We start from the raw sequence: 15,941 nt of genomic DNA on the forward strand, positions 1-15,941 counted from the left end.
AAAAAAGCAACGCATACAAAAACATATGCTTCAGCTCCTCTTACAGGACACTTGTTTTCCCTTATTTTTATTTTATTCCTTCTTTTCTCAGCGCGCATTGCACTGACGCTGACGCTGACGCTGGCAGCGCTGCCGCCGCGCTGCAGTGCGAGCAATAGAAGTTTTCTTGTTCCGTTTGTTAAGTTGTTTTTAAGGCGCTTAAAAAAATAGAAATAAGAAGGAGTAGGGATGGGGGAGATGGGGGAGGAAAGTGTGCTAGGGATAACAGAAAACAATGTAGCTTTATCGAGCAATTATTGAGGATAATAACTGAACGCAGAGAACTATGTGATGAGATTAGGAAAATAAGGAAACATCCAAATATACTATATCTATATTACATCTATACATGTATAATGTATATGTACATAATAAACAAAATAAAGGCAAAGGAATTGATGCTCATGAAATGTTAACGGCCAAGCGTTGACAGCGCCGCCGACGCTGGCGCCGCTGCTTGCTTGAATGTTGAATGTTTTTATCCTTTCTTCGATGTGTCGTCGCTGCGCTGCCAGTGTGAGCGCACATATATATATTTGTGTATGTGTGTGTGTGTGTGTGGGGATATCACACGGTTTTCGCTTTTCTTTTACAACTTTTTGTTATTATTTCGTTTTTTGCTCCTTTCGCAATGTATTTTCTTTCAGTCGCTGCTTCATGTGAAGGCAAAAAAAAAAAAGAGAATACAATTTCACTTGAATTTTTTTTGTATGCTCCTGCTGGGTGTGTGTCCTGGGCCAGGACCTAGTTGCTGCCGCTGCCGTTGCTGCTGCGGCTGCTGCTGCTGCTGCTATTCCTTGAGTTTCCTCTTCGCGCGCGCCATTTTTGCTGCTGCTACTTACAACAAACATGGCTGCTGCCATAAGTCGTCCTGCTGCTGCTTCCGGCGCAGTCGACGCCGACTGCGGCGCTCACGATTGTTGCATGTGTCCGTGGCCTTTGGCGCGCTGCAGCTGTCGTTGTCTTCAGTTCGCTTGCGTTTGGCCAAATCTATTGGTCGACGGCGCGACGTGCGCGTACGCGTCGCGTGTTTCATTCACCACACCAACGCCAGGTGGCGCCACGCGACAGACGCACAAACAAGACGCAACACACCAGCAAATCAAACAACATAAACACACGAATAACCCAATTATAAGCATCATCAACAGCCACAAGTGCAGCACAGCCGCAGCTCCCCACGTTTCGTGGGAACATCAGCTCAGCTCCACCTGGCTGGCATATACCTGACATACCCCTAGCTGCAACATCAGCTGCATTGTATTTATGGCTGGTGTGAAGCATTTGTTGCTTGCTGAGATGATCAACACTCTTTTTGCTCAAAGCATATGCAAGTGTTGGAAAGTTGGTGAAGACAAAAGCTTTGGTGTATTACATTCAACTGATTTCTTTTATAGCGGCGGGATAGACTACTTAAAGTAGACTAAAAATTATTGTGTATAAGTGTTGTACAATGCTGAAAGAATAAACTATCTTAGATTTGCATAGGAAGTATCAGTGTTGCACCTGAATAAACTCTCTTAGAGTTGAGAAGAAAGTATCAGAGGCCACTTATTTGCAAAAGTTTTATATATTGTATAATATAATAGAAAAGGGTTCCATATAATGAAATACTGCATTAGAATAGTTCTTAACTAGATAATATATACATACATACTTATAGTTTTTATTGCTTACTTTCTTTTAATAATTGTTATTATTTTTAATTTTATAATTTTTTTTTTCATTGTTTATTCATTTTTTTTTATTTTTTTTGTATATTTTTTATTTCTTATAAATATACATATATGCATTTTTTTTTAAATTTATTTTAGTACAATACAAATTGCAACTTAAATTTTTTAGCTTTGTTGTTAAATTGTGTTTTGTTCAATTCTGTTTTATTTCTACTGTTGCTTTAATTTGTGCGCATATTTTGGTCAAGATAAATATGGCAGATACATTAATTAGCGCCGCGTAGACAATTTGCACACAATTGTGGGATAAATTATGTGGGATTAAGGCGATTTAGACGTGGAATGCACGGGCAGTGGGTTTATCGACTACTTAACATACGGCATGTAGTAGAGGTGCCTAGACCAATCAATATATAATGATTATGTCTGTCAAGGACTACAAATGTGTTAATCCTTTCGCTTAAAGTTTTTCCCCTGTTTTTCCTGCAAGTTTCAAACAAAGCTTAACTTTTGCCCTCTTGAAACTTGAATTTGTTCAGTGTTTCCTTGCATAGAGTATCCTGAACGCTTAACACCAGCTCGTCTTCAGCTGAAATAGTACTTACAAACTTTTCAACACACACTCACACACATGCACACACAGCCATAAAGTGCAATAGCAGCAGCAGCAGCAGCAGCAGCAGCAAAGAAAACATAATAAAAATCACAAACATGAGCAAACCGTATAAAAGAAAATCAATCTGCCGTGCTGTAACCCAAACCTTGCTCCAAATGCACAGCTTACTGGACTAGACCTGCTCGCTTCCAGTCCCAGTGCCGCCCACTCCGCCCCATTTGCTGCTCCCTCGCCTGCCCGCAGGACATCGCGCAAATTCAGCTATATATTTTTTTCTTGTACGTTTTCTTACAAGAAAATGCTGCAGTGCGCTGCAAATGTATGTCTTTATAACGGCAGCGTGCATAAAAAGAAGAAGCAAGGAGCAAAAATTATAAAATAAGAAAGAAAAAATATAAAAATGAAGCACAGAGAGCGAAAAAATAAATAACAACAACAACAACATGTCTGGCAGACGAAGGCAGCAGAGCAAAGCAAGGCAGCAGAGAAGGCAGCAGCAGCAAAAGAAAAAATACATTCACAACATACAAAACAGTTTTTACACACAAACACACACATGTGTGTGTGTGTGTGTGTGTGTGTGTATTTCTTTGTATACATATTTGACTGCTTCGCGCGCGTTCGCTATTTCTTTTTGCGGCTTCAGCTTCAGCTGCTGCAGTTTGAGTTTCTGTTGTTCAGTTGTTGCAAGCTATCCCACGCTCGCTGACTGCACGACAGAGACGGACGGGACTGAGACAAGGACTCGACACAAACACACACACACACACACGCACACGCACACAGAGGAAGAGAGATAACATTGACTACGTTTAGCAGCAGCTGCAACGCGGCGTATGTGTAATACGCACACAACTAAAGCCTCAACTTGCAGTCTGAAACAGAGCCCGCGCAATGGATTTATCTAAGATCTAACATCAGACATATATCACAGATATATGTATAATAGATTCGTGTATATTTTAAGTCTGTTTCGTTCCCTTGCAAGTGTCCCGAGCGGTGACGTATACGTGATGCGGCAAGAAATAACTCAAAGCGCGTGTCGAACGCGTGATTTTTTCTGGCTTTGCTAGCTCAACTGAGGCAGCAACAAAAGTTCCTAAAGAAAGTGCAAAAGTTTAAAAATAAAAGTGAAAAATTGCAACGTGAAGTTCCTAAGAGCCACAAAGTGCTTGATACAAAAAGAAAATAAATAAAAATATATAAAATCAAATATAATACAAATATTTCATAAAAAGAAGAGAAATTTATACAAATCAAATGTCCCATATATAATTAAAATTAAAAACAAATATATATATATTGTGAATATTACATATATAACAACTAAATAAATGATTTCAAGTATGTTTGTATACCAAAAAAAAAAAAAAAAAAAACTAAAAATTAAAATAAAATAAGTAATGAAATAAAAATTTTGGAAAAATATTACCAAGGCAAAAGACTTTTTAAAAAATCTTAATTTACTTTTTCATTCAAAAATTATTTTAGGTATTTCTATTTTATAATTTTTTTCCTATTCATATATATTATGTTAGAATGATTAATATATTATATTATATTTAACAATGTTTCTCAAATAAATATCTGTTAAATATATTTATTCAACTTTCTTTAATTCCTTTATTTACATTTTATAAATGCTTTTTTGAGAATGAATAAAGTTACATTTAAAATTAAATTAATATTGATATTATTTACACTAAAAACTCATTTATTTCGTAATTTTTAATATTAAATTTTTTTTTAATTTTAAAACTTAAATGTACTCCTTTTAATATTCATCTTGTTAATATTAATCGATGATGAGAAAGAAATACCTGACTAAATTTATTTTCATTTGAGTTCCTTTTTAATTTCTACTTTATAAATAATTTTTACAATATTTCTGTATATCCTATAAATTTTTTATAAAATTTTTAATTTATAGCTCAAATGTAATTTAAATGCAAACCAATTATGTAAAATTTTGTTTATATTACTAATAAATGGTAAATTATGTTAACACTTAAATTTTCTTATTTTAAATGGGATTTAAGGGATATTTGGTTAAATTTCTATTTAATTATTTATGTATTTTTGGTTTCAATTTATATTTAGTCAATGAAATTCTAGAGCTCTTTGCCTGTTGGCAATCTGTTGCTAGCTCTTCAAAAAAACGAGCAGCCAACTAATCTAAAGCACATTCAACTCAAACAGCGACAATCTGATAGAGATCACAACAAAATAATAGAGAGACCAACAAGGCAGCGTGCCGCCAAATGCAAAATCAACAACAACAAATCAACCAAAGCGACGACGAATAAATCAAACACAAAGCCTGCAACAAGCTGCAAGCTAAACAAAGATGTAAAAAAAAAAAAAATCGTGGAAGCGAAAAATGAAATAGAAAACTTGCTAAATAAAAATAGAAATATTTTTGCGCGCTGCCAACGTTTTCAAGGTCGTTCGAGATTTTTAGTTCTGTTTCTGTTGCTGCTTCTGTTTATATTTTTATTTGGACTTAAAAACAAAAAACTGCATCTAAAAATACAAAATAGAGTTTGAGGGGCAAAAGCGCGACTGCTACAAATAAAACATAGCAAAAAACATTTCAAAACTTTTTCCCGGCCATCAAATAAAAGTTTAGCAAAAGAAAAAACCAAACCACTCGACGCCTTCACAAAAGTTTTCGGTGTTTATTTTGGTTTGTATTTCTTTTTTGTTTATTTTTTATTTTTCGTGCCACTCGTTGTTTTTGTTGCTCGCCTGCGGCTCGTTCGCAGTTTTGTTTGCATGTGTAAATCGAACCGCACGAGTTAGACAATTTGCTGGGCCAAGAGCCCGCGCGAGAGTGAAAGTGTGCAAAATACCGTTCGTTGCCTACATTCGAGCGCCAGCATGCTCAAGGATCAGCTGAGACGCCGTCGCACCCAGGACTTGGGCAGCTACATGGACGCCCTTAGCGCTGGCACGGCTACGCCAGCGCCCTTCCTCATGCCCGCCGAGTTCTACACGAGTCTCCTTGCCAGCGCCGTGCTTCAGCAACAACAACAGCAGCAGCAGCAGCAGCAGCAGCAGAGCGAGCCGAATCGCTGGTACCCACAGACGCCCTCGCCCACGCCCACACCGCCCACCAAGCCAGCGCCTGCCGCCACTCCGCCCCCCGCCCACCTGTCGAGCAATTTGCTGTTCTCCGCCGTGTGCGTGGCCGCCGTCGAGTCGGCGAAGCGCAGCCACCTGAAGCCGCAGGAAGCGGCTGAAGCCAACGAAAAGCAGCAGATCCAAAGCAAAACTCACGATGCAGAGCTGGTCGAACATGTTAGTATACGACAGTTGTTCCTTAAAGAGGGAAATAAAATAAACAAAAATAAATATGTACATAAAAATATACAAACATATAAATATAAAAATTGCATTCGAAATATATAGAAATGAATTTAAATTGTAAATATGCTTTATCGGCCTTTGTTACCATGCAACTATTTTAATTTTTCTTGTACCTAAAATGTTGATAATTATTACAAATTAATTTTACAAACTACGATTTACAAATTAATTTTAGTGCCAAATTATATTTTACTTTGTTATTGTTAAAAAAGAAAACAAAATATAATAAGAAAAATAAAATATTCAGATTTTTGTTGTCTTTATTATATATTTATTTTGTCTTGGATTTTTAATTCATGATGATTATTTTATGAATTTTTGAATAGAATTAATTATGATTTTAAGTCGGTTTTCGGAACATATTTTTATATCAAACTCCGTCATGCCTTTACTCAACTTCGATTCTGTTGCTAGGCATATTAAAAGACAAAAAAATAAGCGCCTCCGCTGGATGCTTAACTTCTCACCATTCGTGCTGTCATAATTAGCTTTAAAATCCAATTAAAGTATTTCAGTCGTCGCCAAATTGTTTTCAACCTTTACCTCAGCACACAAAAGAATCCTAAGAAAAATATCAAATTTGGTTTGTTTGCTAACGCTAATTATGGGTCGCCCAAAAAAATACAACAAAATAAAAACTGGCTACTTCTCTCTCTCTCTCTCTCTCTCTCTCTCTCTCTCTCTTTCTGTCTCCGGCAACAACAACAACAATATGTAAATCATCAAAAAATCATTTAATATTTCATGCTCAATGCTTGGACAACAGCAAGCAACAACAAAAAATATATAAAATAATATGAGAAAAACCCTTTTCAACCAAAGCAAAACAACACGATTTGTTCTCCCTTGCAGAAACCCCAAAATAACAACAACAACAACGGCAACAACGGCAACGGCTACGCCTGGCCAACGGGCAACGAAGTCGTCAACAGCCACAACAACAATCAGCACAATTCACACGCAGCAAACGCTGCAGGACCTGGACAAGGACTCTCGCCAGCGACGCCGCCAACGCCGCCCGTGGACGCCAGCCAGGCCGGTTCCGCAATTAATTTGAATCCACCCGCAACACAGACGCAGACCCAGAGCCGTGCAAACTACGCCAATTCCGTAAAGTCGCCACCGGAAACAGGCAGCGCGCAGCCATCAACGGCTGCTGCCACCTGCAAAACTCACGACAACAACAACAGCAACAACAACAGCAACGCAACTGCTGCCGCTGTGGCAGCCGCTGCAGCCGCTGCCGCCGCTGTCAACATGCCGATCGGCGGCGTCCAGGGCCAGAATCCCACCCAGGGTCTGGTCCATTGGATGAGTGCCGTGATGGCCGAGCATATGACCGGACAGACGCATCACGATCCCAGCACTGCGGTCGGCATGCACTACATGTGGAATGGCAATGTCGATGTGAGTATCCTACACTTGCAGCACTCCATTAGGGGGCGTGGCAGTTGAGCACTATCTGACAGCAGCAGGAGAGAAACAGAAAAAGTTGTACATGAATAAACCGACTGCTCGATACTCTCTCACTGTCCAGAATTTAATATTGAATTTATGAAGGGGTTAAGGCTTAAGTTATGAATATGTATAGTTGATATACAAGTACATCTATCTAAAGCTTATAGTCTTTTATTTCGAAAATGAAAGTGGAATCGCTGAATATAAAAAAAAAAGTCCTAATATATTATAATCTATATTTATCGAATTTTCCCATCTTCACTTGTAAAAAAGTTATAGAGCTGGGTAATTTGTAAGTCTCGAAGGGACTTTTTATAGTAAATTTGTAAATATCCAGAATCGCTGCATAGCTTGGTTGGGTCTATTCAGGTTTAGGGAGCAGCAGCTATTCCGCAGCAACAATTCAGTAGGACTTATTATGGAATAGAGAGCAGGAAACAAACTTAGCAGACTTCTGCAGGAGGCTATAGTTGGGAATCAGACCGTGTGCTTGGAAACGAGTCAAAAATGGAAATCTCAGTGCAGCCCAGAAAATCTTCAGGCCAGACCTTCAAGGCTAAATAACCAAAATTAATAATATTTACTCCAACTCAGTGAAGGAGTTAATAAACTCTGCATTCTAGCACATTTACTCAATGCATAATCAGATCTGACACCAGTTTCCAAAATCTCTAGCGGAAAACTCATATACCCCTTATGCGTCTTGAACGAGTATCAAAAGAGAACAGAAAAAATAGAAACTTTTTTCGGGTTTTTTTTTTACCTTCCACCAATTTTCGGCGAACTTTGCGCAAAGTTTTCTGCAGTTGGCAGTTGCTGGAGTCACCGAGAAGGCGTTGGACTACATCGGTGCTCAGAGTGGGCGTCACGAGGGCGAGAAGTAGAGTAACAGGCGAAAAGGAAAGAAGCGCTTCATAATTAATAAGCGACTAAAAGTTGACGCTCTAAGTGAATTAAATGAGCGCAAGAGAGAGCGAGAGAGAGAGATGGAGTGTGAGAGCGACTGGATGTGATTGGGAAGGACGGTAATAGAGAAACTAGCTAATTGGCTAGGTGACTAATAACTAATAATCCCATTTCTAAAGTTAGCAGCTATATTTTAGAGAATACTATTATCATAATATATGTATATGTGTATGTATTTTTGAATATCCCTAGCTAATAGATATTTACAAAGGAGGTACATAAAAACTCATTCTTTCTTGGATATATTCAGTTTTAAAAGCAAGTTTTCAGGTAGCTCAGTTGCAAAGATCTAAATACAGTAGAATCCGGTTATAAGAAACACTCTATAGTTTGCTCATTAGCGTTAAAGCCAGATGTTACTGCAACAGCTTGCCCCTTTCTCACCCACAATTGGTATTTGGAAAGTACACAGTCTCTATTTAACATCTATCGAGCGATAGCTTTCCTTGAGTCATACTAATGCACTCTTTGCACAGTTGTTAGCCGCATCAGTTGCTGTGCGTAGGCTCGGTCAAAAGTGTGCGCCAAGTGCAAGGACCTTGACCAAGCAGCGAACCAGCTTCATGACAGCTCATTCCAGCGCTGCTGCGGCTCTGCTCAAAGGACTCCAACTCCTGTTTCAAAGCTGCTTGGGCGGCTGCTGTCCCACACTGCTGCACTTTCACTCGACTCGAACTTCAGTCGGCAACTGACCAAAACCCAAACCGTCTCTGTCTGCTGCCACATGAACGGAAACGAGACGCGAGTCCTGCCCCAGCTTCAGCTCCTCGCCCACTCCCCCCTTGTTTGGCTTCCCTCCCCATGACGATTCCAGTCTAAGTCCAGCTGCCTTCTCCTCTGCCCGGCACAAGCAGACGCGACGCTGAAATGCAAAAAAAAGAGTGTGTCCTTTGAGCAGCATCCTGCAATTTTTTGTTATCCCTTTTTTCCCCGCAACGCACATTTTTATTTTGCATTTTTTTCGCTCTTACTTTTTGTACCTTTTCTGCTGCTTCTTTCATGAATATCCTTGCTCTTGACTGCGCTTTGCTATCGCGTGCCACGCAGTAAAAAATTCTTGGAGTTTTTTCTATGCTCTCGTTTTGTTGTTGCATTTTTCGCGTGTTTTTATTTTATGCGTTTTTATTTTTTATTTTTCGCCCTATAAGATGTAAACAAGTTTTTCTTTGCGCGTTGAACTTTGTCGTTTTGTTGTTGTTGGTGTCTAGATTTGATTTTTTGCTTACTTTGATTTTCTTTTCATTTCATTTTTTACTCGAAATCGCTCTGCTTTGCAATGGCTCGCTTTTCACTTTTTCGTGATTGTTTTGAATGGAGATTGATTGTCTCCAAGGACAACGGCGGGTGAGAAAAAGTGTCTGGAAAAGGTTTTTGCCCCTCCTTCTCCTCCTCCTCCTCCGCTCCGCGGACGCTAACGAGTGCCTTGCCCTTGCAAAAGCAATTTCGACGCCTGCCGAATGATTTTTAAAGGATATCCGCAGTTAATTAATTTTTTAAAGTTCCACAATCAGCGCGCAGTCAACAATCAGCGAGTTCCCCCTGCTGTCACTGGCATTAGTGAAATTAGTTGTGAAACAGGAGCGACTCTCTCGCGAGCGTCCTATGCAAAGTTCTCTAATGAATTCGGAGCGCAATTGCACTTAATTTTCTTCACTTTAACTTGGCTTGAGAAATAGCCCAACTTGAAATTGCTTTCGAGCAGGTGCGTGCGCAATTCCTGACTAATTAACGCTTAACTCCGAATAGAAAGGCAACTGGCAAATTGCCTCTATCAAATTAAAGGCTTTATCTGGGGGAACAGCTGAAGAGATCTGAGGAATGCACTCAATTGTTATGTGGGGCATTAGTATGATATTTCTAATTAATTGTAATAGTAAAATAAACAAAATAAAGTATAATATTTGCCAAGACTAAAACTAAAACAATATTCTCGAAGTTTTCTAGACAAATTTTACATATTTTAGATTTGCTAAGTGCGAATCTTGACGTTGGGTAATGAAGTTGAGTCACTCTATTAAAATTTATAAACAAATTATAGATGGTTTCAATTTTAGCTTTTAAATCAAAGAATCTTGAGTTTTTGGTGAGACACTCTTCCCTTTAAACAAGAAACTCTTCCCTTTAAGCTTCACAAGAATGTAGGTTGGAAGTTTGATGTAAGTTGTATATATATTTTGGACTTCTTTAGGTAACTTATCTTAGGATATCCCTTAAGTGTGACTAACTAAAATAAACAACAATAAAATAAACAATATTTAGGTGCTCATATGTCTAATTGGATATTCTATAAATTCAAATTCTGGATATTAAATGTAGTGTTGCATATATTACCAAATACAGTCTGAGAAATAAAAAAATGCGGCATAGATGAAAAGAAATATTCTACACAAGTAAATTAATAAAATAGAAAATAAATTGCTTAATATATGAAAATAATTTCTTTTTATATTATTTTTAAAATTGTCAAGATTTGTAAATTAGAAAATGATAAAGAAAATATTTTATGATTATACAAATGATTCCATAAGGATATAACTAAATTAGATTTGCTTTTGGAATCCAGTGTGAAACAATATGAGTTAATAATCTGAAGCGATCATTAGAATTATAAAAATATTGAATAAAAGGGTAAATAAGAGTATGAGAAAGAACACAATCTTCTGCTTTAGACAAATCAGATTTGCCTGTCGGATTCACTGGGAAACAATGTGAGTCATTAGTTAAATTCGTTGCGAGCCTTACTTTAAGATTCCAATTAAAAAATCAGTGAGGCCGTCGGCTGGTCGGCCGACGGGCGACGGGCAACGGGCGACGGGAAGGAAACCCTAAACCACAGCACGCCTCACAACAAAGCATTGCAATTAATACTTATATACTTCAATTAGAAAAAAGTCAACGTGACGCTGAAGTGAAAAGCGAAAAGCAACAGAATGAAAAGAAAATGAGAAACGAGAAATGGAATGCGAGGGGAAAAAGTGAAAATTGAAAGGCTAAAGCGCAGCAGGGCTGGGGCATGCGGCGAAAACTGACTAACGGGGCCAGTCGAAACGATATTCCGTTGCGAGGGGGCGGGTTGCGGCTGAGCGGGGAGATGGCTGCCTGAAAAACCGCGAAAACCGCTACTAACTTCAATTTTTAAAGTAATTGCTATAAAGTTGAGCAAATTTGAGCAGCAGCCAGAACAACAATAGCCACGAAATTCTAACCTCAGGCGGGGCTTGTCCAACTGGTCAAACATTTGAGCACACACACACACACGCGCGAGTATATAGCTTTGCTAGTCTCTAAATGCGCGAAAAAAATCAATAGAAGCAGACAGCGCCGCAGCATGCATAAAGAGATGAAGCCCAAATAAGTTAAATAAAAAAAAAAGAAAACAACAAAAGCAACATAAAAAAATTAACAAAAAGAAAATGATCCCAAAATGTAAAGTGGAAGTCTGGAATGGCCAAAAGGTTGCTACAATGTGCACAACGCGCTTGGGCTTTTGGTCGAGCGCTGGGTAGGACAGGGGGCGGGGGCGGTTCGTTCGTTGGGGGCGGCAATTGCGAAAAAATTCACGTTTTCCGCCTAATTTTTTGTTGCCTCTTTGCCCGCTAGACAGCATGCTGGACATAGAAACTGCACCACCCAGTGGTCAAAGCGCAGTCGACGGCGGCGTCGGCGTCGACGCCACAGCGAAGGGGTTAAAAAAATTTTTTTGTTTTGATTTTTTTCCACTAGCAAATTTTTTCCCATTTTTTCTGCTTCCATTTTCTGCTTTTTTTTTTTTTTTTTTGCTGCCTTCTCTTCTGAATGTTTTGGTCAGTGCGCGTGTGGAAGTGAGAGGGCGAGCGTGCGCTTGGTAGAGAGAGATAGCGCTGCTGCTGCTGTTGCTGCTGCGCTGTACCAATATTCCATTTGATTTCCTACTTCTTCTTCTTCTTCATCTCTTTTTTTTTTGCCACTTTTCTTTGGGAAATTTTTTCGAAATTTCGTTTTGTTCCATTTCTGCTGCGTGGCGGCTGGACGGAAGCTGGCGTGGGCCAAGCGACGCCTTCATCATCAACTTGTTGTTGTTGTCGTTGGCTGGCTTGCTAGCGTGTTGGTTAGAGAGAGCTTCCGTTCGTGCCGCTGTCGCTGGCGCTGGCTCTGGGTCTGGGCCATCTTCATCAGCAGCTGCCAACGCAGCATCGCACGTTAGCTGTGCGTGTCTGTGTCTGTGTGTGTGTTGGTGTTGTGTGTTGGTGTGTGTGTGTGTGTGTGTGTGGGTAACTGTGTTTGCATTTTTTGTAGACATTTCTTCTACTTTTTCGTTTGTCCACCTACTAACTAGTCGTTGTTGCACGCACACACATACACATACACACTCCGCAGCTCGCTTTCCAACACTGTTGCCACAAAAAAATACAAAATAAAGCAACAAAAACTAACGTTGCGTGGTTTACACACACACCACAGTCACACTCCCACTCCCACACACACATACACACACACACACACACGTTGCTGCATTTCACACGCTGTGGCAACTCCCCCTGCGCTATGCAACACTTTTTACTCTACCCATTTTTTTAGTCTCTTTTTTTTTTGTTGTTTTGTTTTTAGCTCCACTGCAGCGAAAGCCGGCGCACTTTTGCCGTCGCTTTGACACCTTCGATAGTGTGTAACGCGGTTTTCTATTTCAATTGACACTCCCCTTGCTATGCAGCCACATAGACTACGTATCTATATATGTATATGTATATTTAGTATTTGTTGTTGTTGCTATTGTTGCATTTCGGACAAGTCAAAAGCTACGTGAGAACTAAAGCACTTTGAATTCCATAAACGTATTTAAAAATATTAAAAATCAAATTACCTACGGCTAAATGCGATAATAATTGTGAATGTATATTAAAAAAATTGAACTTTAATCAATTGATTGAATTGATTCTATTGAAATATGACCAAGGCACTAAGAAGTTTTTTTGTCATATGAGAAAGGAGATTTTTATTTTGAAATATATGTATTTATTAATTGAACTAAACTATTTTATAGAATACAGATACTTACTTAGACTATACTTTGCTTAACTTTGTAAATGATATTAAATATATTCAACAATTTTCCACTTTAGTTTTTGCGGTTGTATTCTCCGTGGTTATCTGCTCTATATGTTATACTAATTGATCTTCCTTTTGCTCTCTTTCTCACCCACTAATGTCGAGCAGCATGCCAAGGATATTAGCGATTACAATCTTTGGCCACCGACGCCGCGCAGCCACCAGCATGCCAGCGAACATCATCCGATGTCGCTGAAGCAGGAGTACGAGGTGAGTGTGGTGCAAGTGGTGCAAGCAAGTGCCGTTAAATGTCCATAGATTGTGTGGGCATTACACTCTATGCCACATACAAAACAAATAAAAATTCCAAAGCCAGCAACAACAAAAACAAAGCGGCAATAGCCATAGCAATAAAAAACTCTAACAAAAAACATTCCTAAAATTCGCGCGATGCCCCCTACCACGCCCCCCTCAGACTCGCTGCTCTGTGCAACACTGTATACAAATAACTCTATTTGTTTATTGCTGTTGTTTTGCCAGAGCTTTGCTTTACTTTTTCTAAACATATCGAAAATGTTTAGGCCAAAGCAGACGCGGATTTTATTTAGCGCGAGTTTCTCTTTTTACGGGGTTTCCCGATGCTCACAGATATATATATGTATATCATTTTATTTTGCCATGTCTGGCACGGCAATAGAAAAAGAAGGATAGACAGAGAGATAGCAGAGAGAGGGAGTGAGAGATACTGAGAGTATGAGACAGTCTCGAGGCTTTTAACCCATATTCACAATTTACATGCAATCGAAAGCAGAAGCCGCAGCTTACATATTTTTCACAATGTTTTTTGGCATTTTCTATTTTTATTTCTATTCTTATTTTTGCATTTTTTCAACATATTTTTTCCGCACTCTCGCTTAGAATTTGTATTCACGTTTTCACGCTATAAATTTATTTTTATCTTTTTGGAATTTCAATACGCATTCCATTTAGCATTTAGGGTTTGTCAGATATATGCATGTTGACTTATTTATTTATTTATGTATTTTGACATTGGCACAATCAAAACCATATTTTGGTGTTTACTTTATTTGATATGTTGTTCTATTCCGTTTAGCCTGGTATTTACTTTTCCTGACAGTTGCTCGCGATTGAGTTTTCATGCGATTAGCTATGAAATATGTAATTAACATTTGATATTGCAAATCAAAATTGTATTTAATAGTATGAAAAATCCGCTTAATATCCATAATGAAAACTTCATTAAAGCATAATAAATATTTGTTTGTATTATTAATTTTTTTTTTTGTATTTATTATTTATTTATTTATTTATTGTTATCAAGAATTAATTCTAAATAACAATTTGTTAAGCCAGAGCAACAAAAGCCTTCAGGCATTTTTTTTTTTTTTTTTTTTTTTTTTTTTTTTGTATTTATGGATTGTTAATTGTTATTATTAGGCATTTATTTCGAATTGTTTATATGTATTAAATAAAAATATTATTTTAGATGCTTTGAAAACAAAGGGATCATCATTTTATGTTTTATGTGAGATAGTTCAGACTCCCGATGCTTCGAGGCATATTTTGGCAATATGTTTTTAAAATGCCTGTCAATTAATTTCAGTCAAACGTTCTCTTTAAAAAGTTTATACTTATGGTAATTTATATGTTTATACGTTTTTCTTAAGTCGTCCCTTCTAAGAGGCTTTTCAGTATGCAGTATATATGAAACTCATAGCTCGCCAAAAACTTCTAGCTTATCAAATAATAATGAAGACCTCTTGATCAGGGAGTAAGAAGGGATTCAGAGAGATATACGATTGATATTCGCACAACTAGAGTTCTGTATCATAACGAACGACGAATAAATTCATAGTATATGTTATAAATAGTCCAAATATAATATACTAATAAATTCATTTAAATTAATAATCTATTTAGTTTATTACATTTTATTAATATTTCTAGAATACAAAAAATTGTCATAAATAAACTAACAAAAATATATAATAAGCATTCATATCAAAGCATTATATTAATATGTATATTTAGTTATCATCAACTATGTTCTTAGTTCACTTAAGAAACAATATAAATAGCTGCCCTATATTTCATCTACCTCAAGTATATCCACATTTGATATCTGATCAATAATTGATTAACTAACGTTGCTTTGCAGGCCAAAATGAACGATCACCACCATCACAATAATCTGCAAAAAGGTGAGTACGGACAGCGGACTAAACTGAATCGAACTGTCGCTTCCCTCTGCCCCACTTCGTCTACTTGCAATGACCTGCCCCAAAACGTGGAATACCTGACCCAGGCGAACAAGTTTTCCAGTTGGCTGGGCTCCTTAGCCTCCTGCGCTTAATTAATTGCTCACAAAAACAACAAACGATAATCACGAATCTCGAGCAGATATGCCAAGGCAGGATGATGGGAAGACAGGGGGGGAGGAGAAAGAGCTCGCGCGAGTTGAGATTGCAATCGGCAACGAAAAATGCATACGTTGCATATAAAAGTTAAATTGCAACACGCGTGCGGCATGCTGTTGGCCAAGACAAAGGCTCCATTCAGCTAAGGACAGACACCGAACAGATACTCCCACGAAAGATTGACCTTTAACTGAGGGAATCGCAGGCGCAGCAACAGCAGCAGCAGCAGGAGGCAGAGCAGTAGCAACAATTGCTTACAACATGTTTACATAAATTCCTAAAATGCAAACAACATCTCTCTGTGCAACAGCAACAACGGCGGCAACATTGACAGCAACACGCTCCAAAAAGGGT

At 38.3% G+C, this 15,941-nt stretch overlaps 1 protein-coding gene and 1 long non-coding RNA gene across 4 annotated transcripts in view; both read left to right on the forward strand.

Moving 5' to 3' along the window:
* rn (rotund) overlaps positions 1 to 15,941 on the forward strand; it is a 47,127-nt gene that overhangs the window by 2,825 nt on the left and 28,361 nt on the right. For 2 of the 3 annotated variants that reach the window (XM_018112369.3, XM_089256372.1), the window contains exons 2-4: positions 6,553 to 7,107; positions 13,318 to 13,419; positions 15,329 to 15,371. In XM_018112369.3, coding sequence (XP_017967858.2) covers positions 6,553 to 7,107; positions 13,318 to 13,419; positions 15,329 to 15,371 — 700 coding nt within the window. Of the gene's footprint in view, positions 1 to 4,480; positions 5,632 to 6,552; positions 7,108 to 13,317; positions 13,420 to 15,328; positions 15,372 to 15,941 lie in introns of those variants that run through there. The other variant, XM_018112370.3, reaches the window with a different exon arrangement.
* On the forward strand, positions 423 to 3,471 carry LOC149092341 (uncharacterized). Its single transcript, XR_016196233.1, has 2 exons — positions 423 to 1,093; positions 3,206 to 3,471. It is a non-coding gene; the product is annotated as an uncharacterized LOC149092341 (long non-coding RNA).

This window comes from Drosophila navojoa, chromosome 2 (assembly GCF_054131105.1).
Source record: "Drosophila navojoa isolate 15081-1374.11 chromosome 2, UAZ_NAV_1.0, whole genome shotgun sequence".
Lineage (NCBI taxonomy): Eukaryota > Metazoa > Arthropoda > Insecta > Diptera > Drosophilidae > Drosophila > Drosophila navojoa.